General features: G+C 44.7%; 1 protein-coding gene across 6 annotated transcripts in view; it reads right to left on the bottom strand.

Annotated features, from left to right (window-relative positions):
• DCAF11 (DDB1 and CUL4 associated factor 11) overlaps positions 1-17,403 on the bottom strand; it is a 370,711-nt gene that overhangs the window by 100,438 nt on the left and 252,870 nt on the right. For 2 of the 6 annotated variants that reach the window (XM_085650400.1, XM_085650413.1), the window contains exon 14: positions 4,955-5,833. The exons of the other annotated variants lie outside the window; for them this stretch is intronic. In XM_085650400.1, coding sequence (XP_085506526.1) covers positions 5,831-5,833 — 3 coding nt within the window. In that variant the 3' untranslated portion in view covers positions 4,955-5,830. Of the gene's footprint in view, positions 1-4,954; positions 5,834-17,403 lie in introns of those variants that run through there. 6 annotated transcript variants of the gene reach the window in all.

Raw genomic sequence — 17,403 nt, 5'->3', positions numbered from 1 at the left:
AGTTCTTAAAGTTAGGTTTCAGTTCTCAGTTGACAGAGGAAGTCTTTTGGCGCAGATGTATCTGGCGCCCTTAAGGGGTTCTGTTACAGGGGTAGGAATGGAGAGGGCGACTAGGTCCTTCCTAGTCAGGCTGGCAGAAAGTCTCTGGGTCCTCCTACTACTGGGCAAGATCAGTGGGATTCACAGGGCACCTCACTCACTTAAGAGGCAGTACCTAAATCCTGTCACTCTCAGAGGCATAAGTCCCTGGCTAGGCCCTACCGCCTACACTCCTGGTGGATTCTTCCAGCTCTGCTTCACCCCAATGGCCAACTCACCTCAAAAGTTTCCCTCCCACTCTTAAGTAGCCCTAGGTCAGGTGACCTCTAGCCAAGGCGGCAAAAGTAAAACCCCACCTCCCTTCTAGAAGGTTCCAGCTTCTTCCAGGAGCTTCCCCACTCTAACTATGGGACAAAAAGGCGGGCTGGTATCGCAACATTGTTGTGGGTCCCAGCCAGCTCCTGGCAGCTAGGGTGCTACTATGAAAAACGACCACCCTGCAGTAGCAGGGGTCTGTGGCAGCCATCTTGGGAGAAGGGAGCACCTGCACCTTAACACTGCCTGGCAATGAAAAGGCGCCCGGAGACCTAGTCCAACATAAAAATGAGGGTGGAAAAAATGAGGCACGATACAAAAATAGAAGGGGAGACCACCCTAGGGCTGACAGGTCCAACAGGTGTGTTGCGCATAGATCTATCTGTGGATAACACCACATTTGAAAGAATGGGAGGAGAACTTGAGGGTGAGGTTCCCACTCGTGAATCTGTGGTCTCTGCCTGCTGAGAAGATCTGCGATCAGATTGTTCACTCCTGGGAGATGTTCACCAAGAGATAAATTCTGTGATGTATGGCCCACCTCCAAATGGCTTGTGCAAGGCATGATAGCTGGTGGGAGTGTGTCCCCCCTTGTTTCTGTATGTAATACATGGCTGCCATGTTGTCGGTGCGTATCAGGACAGTTTTGCCAGCAAGGTGAGTCTGGAAGGCTTTGAGCACTAGAAATACTGCTAGCAACTCTAGATGATTTATGTGACGTTGCTTTAGCTTTTGACTCCATAACCCTTGAATGGTGCGAGTCTGGAGATGAGCTCCCCAACCAGTGAGTGATGCGTCTGCTGTTAGCACTGTCTGTGGAACTGGGTCGATGAAGGACCGTCCTTTGGATAGGTTTTGTGGATTCCACCACTGCAGAGAGCTATAGGTGCGGCCATCTACCAACACTAGATCTGACAATTGACCCATTGACGTGCTTAGCATTCCTGAAGGGGATGCATTTGAAGTCTCGCATGGAGAACTATCATGATGCAAGACGCCATCATTCCCAGTGACTGCATAAATACCCGAGCTGGTAATGAGTGGTTGGGCTGAAACGGTAAAACTAGAGTCTGAATAATGTGGATCCTGGCTGCAATGGGACAGGCTAGAGTTTTTTGAGTACTGAGAGTGGCTCCCAAGTATGTTCGCGTGTTGGAAGGTTGTAGATGGGACTTTAACACATTTACTGTGAACCCCAGATCGTGCAGTAATTGCACTGTTATCGGAGTGTGCTGTAGACATTTTGTGTGGGAACTGGCTATGATGAGCCAATCATCCAAATATGGGAAGACGTGAATATGTTGTTTTCGTAGGCGAGCTGCGACTTGGTGAATACTCTGGGAGCAGTAGTGACTCTGAATGGAAGCACTTTGAACTGTTAAGGTTGTCCCGCTACCACAAACCTGAGATATATGCGATGAACAGGATGAATTGGAATGTGGAAGTATGAGTCCTTTAAGTCTAGAGTAGACAAAGTCGCCTTGCTTTAGGTGTGGGAGGACTTGTTGAAGTGTCACCATGTGAAAGTGATCTGAGTGAATATATGAATTTAGCTCTCTGAGGTCCAGTATAGGCCTGAGAGAGCCGTCCTTTTTTGGGTATGAGAAAATATAGAGAGTACACGCCGGACCCTTGATATTGTAATGGTACGGGCTCTATAGCTCCTTTTTGTAGAAGAGAGTGAACCTCTTGTTTGAGGAGGTGTAGATGCTCTGGTGACATTTTGCGTGAATGTGGCGGAATGTTTGGGGGATTGTTGGTAAGCTCCAGGCAATAACCAGATTAGATAATTCCTAGGACCCATTTGTCTGAAGTTATTGTATGCCAAACAGGGAGGAATTGAAAGAGACGCCCCCCGACAGGTGTGGAATGATCAGGGGAAGAGGAGGCAAGTCACTGTTTGTTTGTTCCAGGGGAAGTGCGTGGTGTAGAACCATTACCTCTTCCCTTGCCATTATTGCCTCGAAACCCACTTCGAAAGTAACCTCTTGAAGAGGGTGACTGGCTGTTTCCTCTATATTATGTTGAGGTGTTGTCTGTGGATGTGTTTTTGGAGCTCCCCCCTGATGAAAGGAACCACGACTGAATGGGGACAGGAGAGCGTCCATGGATTTTGCGACATGCGTGTCCTTTTTCATCTTCTAAGGAAGTGTCTACCACAGGACAAAATAGATGCTCTTTGTCAAAGGGTAGATTTAAAATAGAAGCCTGGACTTCAGGCTTAAAGCCTGAATTTCTGAGCCAGGGGTGTCTCCTTAGCAAAACGCTGGTGTTAACTGCACGAGCGCCAGTGTCAGCTGTGTCTAAAGCGCACCTAATGGAGGTGTTAGAAATGAGTTTTCCTGCCTGAACTAGATTGTGTGCCTTAGCCTTATGTTCGTCCGGTAAAAATAGGAGCAACTGCTCCAATTCGTCATAATGCGCTCTATCATATCTGGCTAAAAGAGCCTGAGTATTGGCTATACACCAGTGATTGACTCTCTTCCCAAAGGCATCTATCAGTTTAGATTCCTTGTCTGGAGGAGGGGCATCTCCTGACGTTTGTCAGTTTGCCCGTTTACGAGCATTAGAAACTACTAGGGAGTCAAATGGCAATTGACCCTTGATATAAACTGGATCAGTAGGTGCTGGTTTATATTCTTTGTCCACCCTTGGTTTGAGGATTCTTGATTGATTGATTGATGGGGAACTTATATAGCGCAACTATCGCCCTACGGGCATCCTGGCGCTTAGACTGAGGAACGACAACAGAGATAACAAAAAGGAGTCATGACCGCTAGCCTTGCAGGCACAGGATCTTTAAAAATGTCGTCTGCATGTTTAGGCATACCCATAAGCATGGGCATTGTATGAGTGGATCTTTGTGAACAGCTCAGAGTTTCAAACTGAAAATCTTCCTCAAGAGACTCTTTGTGCAGCTGAACTCCATTATATTCAGCAGCCCTATAAATCAATTCTATATACCCTACATTATCATCTGGTGGAGAGGGTTTTGAAGAGTATGTCTGGGTCACTGTCTGTATTTGGGTCAGTATTATAATCGCCCCATGGATCAGGACTATTGTCATCTGCTCCGTCCCCATTCCGTCATACTGGTTGTCAGGTGATTGTCGTTGTGGTGAATTTGTGGGTGTTATAATCAACTTTGGGTTAGGTGGGAAGGAGGTGTTAGAGGAGGAAGAGAAGGGTTAGTCCCAAAAGTTTTCCTTTTAAGAGGAATGTGGCAAGTGTCCTCCGTCTGGCTTGCGTTTAACTGGCAATTTTGCATGGATGTGTCCAGTTTGGGGAATAATGACTAATTCTTTTTGTTTCGGGTCCGGTTTGGAAGGCGGGACGTTGAAACGATGCTCCTTTGATGGAGTGGGAGCTGTTTTTTCTTTTGGTGCCAATATTTTTAGAACCGGTGTTTTCAGTGCCGAAGTGTTTGGATGTGAAGATGAACGGATTGTAACGATGGCTTGCTTTGGTTTCAGTGCTGAGTGTTTCGGCTCGGTGTTCGAATCGGAGTGACTAGATCCCGAGCCGGAATGCTTTGGCATTTGTTTTGGTGCCGGGCCTGAAGGCAGGACGTTCGAAACCTGTTCCCGGTGCTGACCTCGGCCCGAAGGCAGAGGAGGGACCAGAGCCTTTTTCTTGGGCAGAGTTTGGGGCAGGGGAGCATCTGTACGCTGACCCTGCGGGATGTCTTCGTCCATGTCAGAGTCACCTTCTGACAGGGAAACGTGTTCTTTCTCGGCTCCTTGAGCGTCGAAAACATTGTGGTCGGAATCTTCTCCGAATAGATCCGGAGAGGAGCTGCTATGTTGTTTATGCATTTTGTGACCTCGAGCTCGATGGTAATGGAGCTTCTTCTTGGAGCGTAAAGATCACCACACGTCGCAGTGCTGTTCGTCGTGTTCCGGAGATAGACACAAGTTGCACACTTCGTGCGAGTCAGTGTGCGGATACTTGGCGCGGCACTGAGGACAGAATTTAAATGGAGTCCATTCCATCGACTGCAAGTAGGCCCGACGCAGCTAAGCCGAATGGCCTTCCACGAAGTTTCAGATCTAAAGAGATTTTCTGAATAGATACGATACGCGAAGAATGGGAAACATGATCGAATAACAAAACCGTTGAGGGTAAGTGTATTGCGTACCGAGGGGAACCTGACAAACGGTGTCGAACTGGAGCACAGCAATTCACGTCCGAACCCGATGGCAGAAAAAAAACTATCTAACAATGGAGTCAATGCCCACGCGAACTATCGCTGAAAGGAGGAGTCATCTTCTTTGTGACTGGAAAGACTGCTTCGAAGAAAAACAAAGTGCAAACATCTAGACCCAACACTAGATAGCAGGAGTATGCAAAGCATGAGATCTACAGCTCACATGCCTCATACATGCCTGTTATAGCACTGTCTTGGAACTCAATTCTATAGTATTTTTGCTCTAAGAGCAGAACTACATGTACAAGGTATTCGAGAAGGTATTACTTGGACCTTGCCACAAGGACTTATGGCGCTGATGACTTGAACTTCAGAGTGAATTAACTCTGTGCAACATACAGAAACGATTAAACTCTCTCGCTCCAACCAACCAAGGTGTGTTACAATGAACGTGAGTGTTGAAGTCTATTTATTTATTTGAAGGTTTTATACAGCCCGAACAAGACCCTTGCGGGTATCAGAGTGCTTTACATGTCATATGTTGGAAACAAGTATAAGCATAGAAAAATACAATTGTAGGTGATTCAGAAATAGGGTGCTCCATAATACAAACTAGCAATTAAATACGGTACTCACTAATATCTACTAGTGATTAACGTACAGTAGTAGGTAAGTAGTTCATGTGAATTTCGCCATGAGAATCGCTTTCACTTCTTTTTTGAAGGAAGCCGTGGAAGGGTTCAGTCTTGTTTCTGTAGGCAAGGCATTCCAGATCCTGGGAGCCGTTCCATAGAAGGACCGGTTGTATGTTTTTTTCTTGGCAAAACGTTGTGGTTTCAGCAGAAAATTCTTGGAACTTCTGGAGGCTCTATTACCAGCCGAGAGTACCAATTTCTGAGATAGATAGCTTGGGGAATTGTAGTGTAGTGCCTTGTGCGTCATGCATGCGACTTTCAGCTGAATTCTAGTTTCAAACGGTAGCCAGTTGAGGGCTCTAAGGTCTGGAGAGATGCAAGAGGTTCTCTTTGAGCCTATGATGAGTCTCGCAGCTAAGTTGATCGCGGCTCTTAGCGGGGCTGTCGTCGCCTTGGGGAGGCCGACTAAGTCATTGCTTAGATGTAGCCTGCAGTGTTTTTGGGAAAGCTGAAGTCTTTCTCATGGTGAAGTTAAGGCCTTTGTTGTTGCTATGTTGCTGGCTGCTGCTAGTAATTTTGATAAATCTTCTCATAGCCGTAGCATCAATCAGACTATCTGTGGTGCAGGGAATATATATTTCTCTTTTCCAGTGTTCCAGCCTTCATGAAATTGGCCTCTGCAAACATTCCCTAGTTACTGTGAATAAAGAGAAGAGTAATGCCAAAGAATGGTAGGTCTGAGATTTCCGGTTGTAAGTCTGGCTCAAGCATGCAAGACACAGTCCCAATGATCTCCACCCCTGTAACACTGAAGTACTGATAACTTGGGTGTCACACAAACATGCCTTTTTTCCTGACTTCCAAAATTCTTGTGTTTATTTTAGCAAGTCATCGGCTAATCTTCTTTCTGTTTCCCAAAATTAGCAATCATATTATCCTTGTGAGGCAGTTGACCTTGAAGTTCTTACGGCCGTGAAAATGCCCCACATATTTTACATTCTAATAAGGTGGCTTGCAAATTAGCCCCAGACATCATCAGCAAAGTATTTCTAGCTAGTAGGTGATGACGAACCACACACAGAAAAAGGACTTGGAGAACAAGAAGAACATGTGACCTGTTGCAACCACAGAGGAGAATGGCAACCTGTACTGAAACCAACTTCGTGAGGAGGCTTAAACACTGTGCCCTCCCAAGTCACTGTGCCCTCCCAAGTCATCATTCACCCTGCACGTGGGGAGGGTTTGTAGGCAGCCCCATTAGTAGTGCCACTAACTGATGCCACTGCTATTGGGCTGCAGAAGTCACTGGTGACTATGTGGTGAAGTATACTTTAGTTAATGAAGAAATTAATTAACCCAAATGAAGGAGTAAACTGCAGTGGATGAAGCTGCAATTTCCGAAAGGCAGAAAGGGAAGGAACTTACCTGTAACCCTAGTTCTCCTTCTGGGATCCCACGGAAATTATAAGCACTGTACAGTCTCGCCTATGTGATGATCCTGTAGCCCTTTTCACAAAATATATAATAAGCACTTTTCTTTAAAAAAGCCAATGTAAAAAAAATATATTGAATTTTAGCTATACTGGCAGATTTGTTTTTTAAATAAGATAACAAAATAGTTACTTACTAGGATTAGTTTTGCAGCTTAAAGAATTTTCTAGATTTACATGCTGTGCATTATTCCGCCATCTAGTGGTTGGGACAGGAATCGTGGTTTTTCTTATTTTGGTCACAGTCGACCATCATTTAGTGCCAGGTACGTCCCCTGTGTCACGTAAGACGGTATCCTGGAAGTCGACATACGTGGTGGCCATCTTCGGAATCTTTTTTCCTTTTCCTATTCTTTTTTGTTTGTTTTTGTAATCCTTGAGAATTTTTTTGAATACCTGATGTAGTCCATTGCTTCCCCACTTGTTTGTTTTCCTTATAGGGGAGGCCGGTGGGTCGCATGTGAATCCAGAAAATTCTTCAAGCTTCAAAACTACTCCTACTGGTGAGTAACGTTTTCGTTTTGCAGCGTGAATCCTTTTCTGGATTCACATGCTGTGCATTGGATTATGTTGCGGTTTCTCCTGTGTGGTGAAAGGAAGACCTTGCAAACAGGTGTTGACGCACCCTTTATCCAATTTGAGCTTCCTTATTCATTTGTATATCCACTCAATAATGTTTTGTAAAAGTGTGTGGTGATGCCCATGTTGCTGCTGCGCAAATGGAGTCAATGGTTGCATTCGCCATAAAGGCTAGCGGTGCTCCTTTCTTTCTAGTAGAGTGCGCTGTTGGTTGAATTGTTAGTTCTTGCTTGGCATTGGTCTAACATAATTGGATGGCTTGTACTATCCATTTGCAATAGTTGCCTTTGTGAAAGGTGAACCTGTGTTGGTATTTGCGTAGGCGAAAAACAATTGTTTTCTGATCTGTTCTGTTTTTTTTCAAATAATACAATAAAGCCCTCCTTACATCCAGGGTATGGAGGCTTCTCTCTCCTTTAGTCTTTGGGTTTTTAAAGAAAAACGGCAGGAGAATGTTTTGATTTAAGTGATACTTAGTACCACTTTTGGCAAGAACTGTGGGTTAGATTTTAAAATTACTTTATCCTTGTGGATTTGTAAGTAGGGTTCTTGTATTGTTAACGCTTGCAGCTCACTTACTCTTCTTAGTGATGTTATCACAATGAGAAAGGCTGTTTTAGAGTAATCTGTTTGAGGTCCGCTGTATGTATGGGCTCAAAGGGCTTTGCCATTAGTTGGAAAAGTACTGTATTTAAGCTCCTTGTGGGTACTGGAGCTGCTCTTGGTGGGGCAATTCATTTTGCTCCTTTTAAAAACCTTTTGATTACTGGTCTTGTAAAAAAACCTTTGCATGATTTTCCTCTTGTGTATCCTACTATGGCAGCAAGGTCCACCTTTGAGTAGTTGATGTTGCTGTCTAAGAGGTAAGTAAGCTATGTAATAACCGTTTCTTGTTTGTTGATTGAACTGTTTTTCTTTTTCGCAGTGCACCATGTGGTCTATCGTTTCTATTTTGCTGTATAGCATTTTCCTTTTGACTGTTTTCTTGCCTCTTTTAGAATTTCCGTGGTTCGCAGAGGCAGATTGAGGTGCCCAAATTCTATGTATTCATGCGCCAAGCTGCTAGATGTAGCGTTGTTGACTCTGGGTGACAGATCTGGCCCTGTTGCATTGTTAGCTGTTCCTTTTCTGCTTTGATCTTGATCATTTCTCCCCTGGATAGTTCTAGGAGGGTTGAGTCCCATGTTTGTCTTGGCCATGGAGTGGCAATGAGAATCATATTTGTTCCTGGAACCTTTGCTTTTTGTAACACTCTTTGCATCAGGGGTATTGGTGAAAAGGCGTAAGCAAATGTCTGTGACCAGTTGAGTGAAAGTGCATTTCCCTTTGATAGGTGGCGTGAAAACTTAGAGGCAAAGGACTGGTATTTTTTGTTCTGCACTGTTGCAAACAGGTCTATCACTGGTGTGCCCCACATGTTGAACAGATAAAGTACTGTTTTCTGCTTCAACTCCCATTCGTGGGAGCAGTTGTTCTGTCTGCTCAGCTGGTCCACTGTAATGTTGTCAACACCTGGTAGATGTACTGTTTGTAGGTTGATTTTGTGAATTATTGCCAATTGCCAGAGTTCCTGTGCAAGTTTGCTCAGGGGAAAGGACCTTGTTCACCCCCCCACCCCCCGTTTGTTCAGATAGAACATTATCGTTGTATTGTTTATTTGGATTATGATGGTTTTCCCCTGAATGTGTTTCTGGAGTGCCTTGAGTGCCAGAAAGACAGTTTTCATTTCCAAAAAGGTGATGTGCTTTGTAGAATACTGTTTGTTCCATTCACCATGAACTTTCATCTGTTTGAGATGTGCTCCCCAACCATTGAGGGATGCATCCATGGTGACTGTCGCAGATGGAGTAGGGTTCCTGAAATATGTCTGTGCTATGTTGTTGAATGCACACCATTGTATCTCTGCTTGGACCCTTCAGGTAACAACCACTAGATCCTCCCAACTTGCTGTGGCTTGAGACCAACTGTTGGTAAGCCATTCTTGGAAAGGGCGCATGTGTAAGCATGAGGGATAAGTGGGATGCATGATGCCATCATGCCCATTAGTTGCATGACCTTCCTCACTGTCAGAGACTGACCCCACTGGTAGAGTGTTGTTTCTTGATGGATTGCTTGTATCCTGGTCTCTGTGGGGAATGCCCTTGTTTTCGCTGTATTTAACTTTGCTCCCAGGAAGGTTTTTTCTCTTTCTGGTGTTGTTGATGTTTTTTTGTGGTTTATCGAGAAACCCAGTGTTTGTAGCGTTTGGATTGTTTTTCAAACATGATTGTGACCTGTTTGTTTTGAATGTGCCCTTATGAGCCAGTCGTCTAGATCGGGGTAGACATGGATTCTCTCTCTTCTCAGATGTGCAGCCACTGCGGCTAGACACTTTATGAACACTTGTGGAGCTGATTGTATTCCGAAAGGAAGAACCTTGAATTGGTAGTGTGTTCCGTTGTGCAGGAATCTTAGGTACTTTGTGTCTTTTGTTCATGGGGATATGTAAGTAGGCGTCTTTGAGGTCTAATGTTTCCAAGTAATCACCATTTTGAATTTGTAGGATTATTTCTTGGAGGGTACACATTTTGAAGCGTTGTGTTAGAATGAACTTGTTTATGAATCTCAAGTCCATGATTGGTCTTAGAGTTTGATCCTGTTTGGGTATTAGGAGATATGGGGAGTAGCTTCCTGTGAACCATTTTTGTCTTGGTACTTTTTCTATTGCCTGTTGCTTACTTCCTTGATCTCTGCGTTTAGCAGTGTTTGTTCTGATCTCCTTATTTTCCTTGCTTTTGGTGGGTTTGCAGGTGGTATGTTTGTTAGCTCTATTTTACCAAATGTAATATCCAATTGTCTGTTGTGATCCTTTCCCATTGTCTGAGGATAAAGGATATTCTTACCCCCACTGGTGTCTTGTGTAGGTCCTTCTTTGTGATTAAGTCAGTTTGACCCATTTCCTCTTCCTCTAGAGGATTGGCATCCTCCTCTGAACTGCCTCTTCCTCGAAAGAGCTGCTTCTGTGGTTGTTGCCAACCTTGATAGCTTGACTGCTGACCCATTTGTTGACTTGGGTTCTGCCCTTGAGTTTGTTGCGACATCTGTTGTCCTTGACCAAAGGTGCCTCTACCTGTGGTCTTTGTGTTATTGGATCCCCCTCGTCTAATGGAACCTCTTTGCTGCAGGGCCAACATTGCCATCTCGGTTCCATTGTCCTTCTTTATCTGTTGAAGGGATTCATCTGCCGCTTTGCCAAACAGTGCTTCTCCATTGAATGGCCTATTAATAATGAAGGTTTGAACTTCCTGCTTAAAACCTGAGATTCTGAGCCAGGCATGTCTTCTCAGGATGGTTCCGGTAAACATCTGCCTACTAGCAGTATCTCCCGCTTCCAAAGCGGACTTCAGACAGGTGTTTGGCACGTTTCTCCACTCCTGGACAATAGCTTGTGCCCTCTTCTTGTCCTCCTCAGGGAGTTTATTCAAAATCTCCTCTATCTCATCCCACTGTTGGTGGCCATATCTATTTAGTAGGGCATCTAAGTTAGCAATGCACCACTGTGTTGCTGCCTCCTTTTCCCCACCATATCCATCCTCTTACTTTCTTTTTCTGGTGGAGGCGCGGTGTTGGAGACTGCATTTGCTCTCCTTCTGGCTGTGGTGACAATAATTGAGTCAGGTACTGTACTTCCCTGAATATATTTAGGGTCCTTTGATGAGGGTTTATACTTTTTCTCCACACCGGGGGTTACCCCCCTTGTTTGAGGCTGGTTCCTTGAAGGCTTCTATGCCTTGATCCAGAATACTGGGCAGCATAGGAAGGTACTGAGTTCCTTTTGTAGCTGGTGCCAGTGTTTCTACCAAGAAACATGTGTCCCCTTTTTCTTCCTCTTAGGGTCCACCAATTTGATTTGCTGCCCTTTTTACAATGTCATTATAGAAAGCTATGTCATCTGGAGGTGAAGCTTTCGAAGGGTAACACTAACATTTCCTATTGTGGGCTCTTGGTGTCGATATAGTTCCACGTATCCTCAAACATTTTGGAGTTTTCCTCTTCTTCAGGTATGTCTCCGTATTCCTCTGGTTCTTCGCCTCGGTTCAAGGGTTGGAGGGGAGTCGAAGATACCTTCTTCTCCCTCGACATCTTCTGCCCCCTCAGCGTCGCCGTTCTCTAGGTCGGCAGCTGGTGTCTTTGGGATTCGAAAATCCTTCAGTGAGGCGTCAAATTCCTTTTTCTTTTATAGGAGCATTGCCATTTCCTCCTTGAGTCTTTTCCTTTCGACCTCGAGGGCCCTCTCGGCGTCTGAGGCTGGAGATTTTTGTTTCTTCCCGACGTCGACGTTAGTCTTCGGCGGTGTTGTGCCCTTTTTTGCGGGTTCGGTGTCGACCCTTGGCTTTGGCGTTTTCGGCGATTTTCCCTCCTCTGTAACCTTCAGAAGGGTTCCGTGGGGTTCCTTTAATCGAGGCTGACCCTCGATCACCTTCTTGCTCGGCGTCGGGGCTGCCTTGTGTGCCTTATGTTCGTCGCCCTTCGGTTTCGCCAGATCTTTATGGTGTCTTACCTTCTCCGTCTTCTTTTTCAGATCACTCACCTTCTTCTCGGCATGGGTTTTTTCAGAGTCTCCTTGTAGGATCTCGACGTCCAATCCCTCGTGCGTCGGCTCCGCTGGTGATCCATGTTCTTCCTTGTCGCTAGAGAAACCCAAGTCTCTCAGGGAAGTTTTCTTTGTTGTCTGCGACATTGTGGTGTAGTGGGCCTGTCTTTGAGTTCGGCGTGTCATCAGCGTCTTCGGCAGTAACGCTGCGCAGGCCTCATAGTCCTTGTCCTGATGATCTTCTGGCAGGCAAAGGTTGCAGACGTCCTGTGGGTCGCGTTGAGCATACTTGTGGTGGCACTTGGGGCAGAACTTGAAGGGGGTATTCTCCATGACTTTTACCTCGCCATTTGTGGACCGGAGTGGTCCTCTGGTGTTAAACCGAAGCTCTGCTCCTGCCTCCTATTGCAACGTCGATGATCGATGATATTTCTCGGCAATCCTCTTCTTTTTCGAAGTTTTTGGGAAAAATCAAAACTTTCTTCGGAGCTTCCCGTCTTGCTTCCAGACCCAACGGCGGAAAAAAGAATCTGAAGATGGACACCATGCATGTTGACCTCCAGGATACCGTCTTACGTCACACAGAGGACATACCTGGCACCAAATGGTGGTCGACAGCGACCAAAACAAGAAAAAGAAAAAAGAGAATTCCGGATCCAAGCACTAGATGACGGAATAATGCACAGCATGTGAATCCAGAAAAGGATTCATGCTGCAAAACTGTATTTCAAAATATGCCACTAGTTGAACCAAAGTGACAAAAAAAATTATTTCACAAAGCTATTTTAAAAGAAAATAAAATGAAGGGAAGGGCAATGTGAATAATGGCAACAAAACTAACACTGCTCCATTAATGAAATACGCTCCACCAAATTTATGGTTGGCCTGTGTTAGCACCCATATCCCAGGTGGGTTGTGGTACCTACAGATGACATGTGATCTGAGTGGGACTTAAACCAATGACAAACAAGCATTAGAAATGCAATAGGTCTCGCATTTGTTCGAGTTGGAGCGATTGGTATTGTAAATGTCAAAGTTTTTTACCTATGCAACAGATATGCCCTCCCCACCTTAATAAAATAAAGAACTCAGTTGTGTATGTTTTAATGTACTATTAACATAGCTATAAAAAAAAATGTCCTTTCCATAATAAAACACTAGCCAATCCTGATTGGCAGTTTTAAGTAATTAAAATGTCTTCCTGGCATAAAACGCAGCCCATAACAAACTTGACATATTACAACATATGTTGTTTTGTTTCACTTATTGAATATGTTTTCGTTGTTGTTAATACTAGAATACTTGTATCCAATGTATATAGTGCTGATATGCCAAGACATCAGCTTCAAAGCACGTACATAGAACAAGTAGCAATAAATACAAAGTAGACAAGGGGACAAAGGAGGACAGCAGAGTATAACAACACGTTCAGGTGTGTAACGGCCCCATTTTGTTTGTATTGTTGTGTTTTCAGCTCCTCGATGTTTCATATGTTTAATAGTAGTTATTGTAACAGATATTGTTCTCAGTAAAGCGCTCTCACCCACCGCCTGGGCCTTTTATGTGCTACAAAAAAAGTGTCAATAAACATAGATGCACACAAAGACTCACACAAAAGTGCAGGCACAGATTCACAGAAACACGTATACACACACAAATGCATACACAGACATGCCCACATTCAGGAACACAGCCAGCTGCAGCCTCATAGACAGATACATGCAGACACACAAGCAAACATACACACACACTCATGCACACACATTTTCAGGCACCAGCACATACATACAAATAGACACACGTGCACATAGACATGCACTTAAGCAAGCAAGCACATCCATATACAACATTACCAAGGGGAAATACATCGACACACACACAAATGCACTCATACAAGCACATACACCGACTCCTACATACCTGTGCACACTCAGACACACATGTGCAGGCATGCACGCACACACACACAATTATCGTGTCATCAGGTTTGTTGGGACATGATATGACACCAGACTAACTGTTGTGTTTGGATTTTCAGGGGAGCTCTGCGGCTAGCTTTCATTTTTAAAGCAAAACAGATCAGTTTCAGGGAGTAAGTGGCCTTTTTTTGTACAGTTCAGGGTCTGCAGAAGATTAGTTGAAGACAGCAGCCTTGCAGCCTTGTTGCTGCCAGCAGGCCTGGATTCTCCTGGCTCTGGCTTTGCCATCTTGCTCAAGCATGGACATACATATGCGCACACTCACTCACATACATACGCATGCACCCACGCAGTTCTACATAGTAACCTAAAGATGCACACTCAGACACACACCAAAGCCCAATCACACACGCATGTAAACATGCAAGCACACGTACAGACACACACAGACAAGCATGCACATACATATACGCAAATACGAACACATAAGCACAAACATGCTCATCAACTGACAACATTCACGTGCATACAGAGGATCAGACATTTATGTTGGTTTTTATGGCATCTTTCTTTTGTCTAAACCGGTTTTCCTGAACGTTGTAGGTGAGATTAACGTTTATTCTTTATAGGTGATGTTTCATCCTGATGCTAAATAAGTCTTGTCTAGTAATCTGGCCAGGCCGCCTGTGAAGAGTTGAAATTGATGACAGCGTCTGTAAAAGCGTTCACTAATTACTGGATTAATGGACGGGTGGGAGGACTGACATATGGTGATCTTGAACACTGGAGATGGGCATGGTGTGGGTGCTGGTCTGCTTCCCACAATACAACAAGAGTATTCAAAGAGAAATCATTGTTTACTCTTATCTGAACTGGGAAAGGGGGGGGGGCATCTTATTAACCCAGGTGGGGGCCTTGGGAACATGGCGGGCTAACACTATTACATGCTCACTTAGATGGGTGGGATGTGTGGAGGGCATACAGGTTATAGAACCAGGCACCTGTCAAAAGGTGGTTGAAAGCAAGGTGGGTACCCAGTGCAGTAGTTACACAGGTTATCAGTTTGGACGAATTTGGTCATTTGAGGACTGACCTGGCATAGTAAAACCAAGGGTGGGAGTTAGCACGTTTTAGTTATTATCGGTGATGGCGTTCAGTGTCTCATTTAAACCTCGCTTCCCAGTGAAGTTTCAAAACATTGGAGCACTTGCACGAAGGAGGGTTTTATTTGCATTTGTTCGGTTTGACAAAGACACATTTTTGACACCTATGATGAGATACTGGCTGGGACTCTTCCCCAAGGGGAACTCACCAGCCTCTTCTGGAAGAGAACGGCCCACATGTCAGCAAAAGAAGATGCTCATATGAAGGACAAAATGGGAACGGTCTCAATTCGCTGGTCAAAATACAGGCAAGATGCAGCTCTATTAGAAATTCCCATCCAGATGTATGCCTCCAAGAAACGCACCGCATAAGGAAGGACCAGAACAGGATGAAACCTTATTACAATATTGCCTATTACTTATCCAGTGCATATACTCAGTATGGGGCCTCCATTTAACGCAGACTCCTTTTTAACTACACAAGACACCAAAATAGACAAGGGAAGAAGATAAGTCATACTATGGAGCAGAATAGGAAGGAAGGGCACTCGCTATAGCTTTCGTGTATTCCCCTAATAGGGCACCAGACTAGTTTCTGATTAAATTCCTCAAAACACTGGAGGAATGGGCCAATGGAGCTATTGTCGTCACTGCAGATTTCCATTTGATGTGGGACATATCCCAAGAATTTGGGGGTGGGGGTATGCGAGAGGAACTTCATCCTTTAGGAAAGAGAATACTCTTTTGCACATCCACCGCATGTATTCCCTCAGATTTACATTTAGAAAGTAACCCTCTAATGTATTTACTCTAAGTGTGAAGATGGGTACACTGGGTTTTTTCAAAAACACACACACACACACAAACAAACAAGCGGCCGTGTGGCCACGAAAGTTAAAGTGATCGCGATCAAAGCGAAAGTGAAAGTAGTTGCGGTCAAGCGCGGCGCGCGCGCCCGCGCACATGCACTGTAGCTCTAGGCTGGCCTGGTAGCACTTTTTGGAGCCCTCTCAATAAGTCTTGCCAGACCAGCGCATGCGCTGGGTCAGGCGAGACCTAAAAACAACCAGATGCGAAGCTGAACAACCCAACAAAGTCACAAAGCAGAGACTCAACCTCCAACAAAAGCATTTAGAATTAGTTAGCTGTGGAACACAGAACATATCAACCTTGATGCTGTTTAAGATAAGCCAAATTACATGTGTTATGAATCAGCACCACATAAACTTACAGACAGACGTTCAACATTCATGAAGAGCAACCCTGTCTCACAACTATCAAACACATACAATGCGTAGAGTAACCGAATGCTGATTAGACAGAATGTTGACTTCATGTAGGGTGACAATAAACGAGAGAGACCGCCAAATATAGACAGCATGCAGTACAACCCAATACCAACCCCGCACAGTAAGACCAAAAACATAAAGCATTTGAACACGGTCACCACACAGGATGACCAATATATTAATGATGCAGGAGCTGATTTTCATATTAAAAATATGGTGTGTAATTTAGGTTGGCTTTGCTTGACATGACTAGGCTCCATTATGCTGAAGCATTTAAAAGAGTGATTGCTTATGTGAACAACCCTTGCATGTTCATGTTTTCATTCTGTTTCAGAAAATCTTTTTAATTCCGCTGCAAATCATGGTCTCTACTTGCATGTAACATAATCATGTGTCACTGTCTTCCCTGGGAAAGGATGTTCTGATGCTGTAACATTGCAAGGCCACTCAGCTGAGCCTCCATTACATGCTAATGTTATTCATCTGTAAAGTGATTCATTGCTTTTTAGGTCTTGCCTGACTCAGCGCATGCGCTGGTCTGGCGAGACTTTTAGTAAGGGTTTAAAAACATGCTACCATGGCCAGCCTAGAGCTACAGTGGATGTGCGCGGGCGCGTGCTTAGGAGCAAAGGCGCCATATGGCAAACCTCATCATGCTCATTAAGCGCATGGCTCGCCGCGCTTGATCGCGATCACTTTCATTTTCGCGGCCGTGTCACTGCAGAATGTAATGCTGCGTGGGTTTTGCAATTAGCTGTGTGATATTCCATGTTTGAACACAAGAGGGGGCTTCTCTTCTGCATGCGTACATTGTTTTCTCTACCTTTAAACACTGTGTTGGTTTGTTTCAAGACAATTGGAATGAATCTGGTATAGACATTCATGTAGCACTTTTCTAATCTTTTGGATGCCTTAATAGAGATCTCACCAGAATTTATAGCGCGCTGATACCAATTGTAGGAGCTCGCGGCACTCAGAACTAAATAGAAATATTGAAGACGGCCGTCAAATCTGATTTCTTAAGATGCATATATGTATATGCTCAAAGATTAGCGCCTCGGGAATTGGGCGCTCGAGCTCAGAAGAGGCTTGGAGATGCTTATGGATCATGCCCCGCCTTCCCATCCCGACATTAACCACCTCACTTTCCACCAACTATGGCTACCCTAGCGACGCCGAGTCTCCGGTTATTGCCCCGGAAGACAGTTCCTAGTCAGCCTCATCTCTCTGCTTTGCCAGCAGCTGGTGCTGTGAAGCACTCACAGTGTTATGCTGTACTCAGTATTGCTGTATGATGCTTGCATGCCTGAGCCC

This window comes from Triturus cristatus, chromosome 1_1 (assembly GCF_964204655.1).
Source record: "Triturus cristatus chromosome 1_1, aTriCri1.1, whole genome shotgun sequence".
Taxonomy (NCBI): Eukaryota; Metazoa; Chordata; class Amphibia; order Caudata; family Salamandridae; genus Triturus; species Triturus cristatus.
The sequence above is the reverse complement of the archived record's forward strand: the minus strand, read 5'-3'. Positions and strand labels throughout refer to the sequence as shown.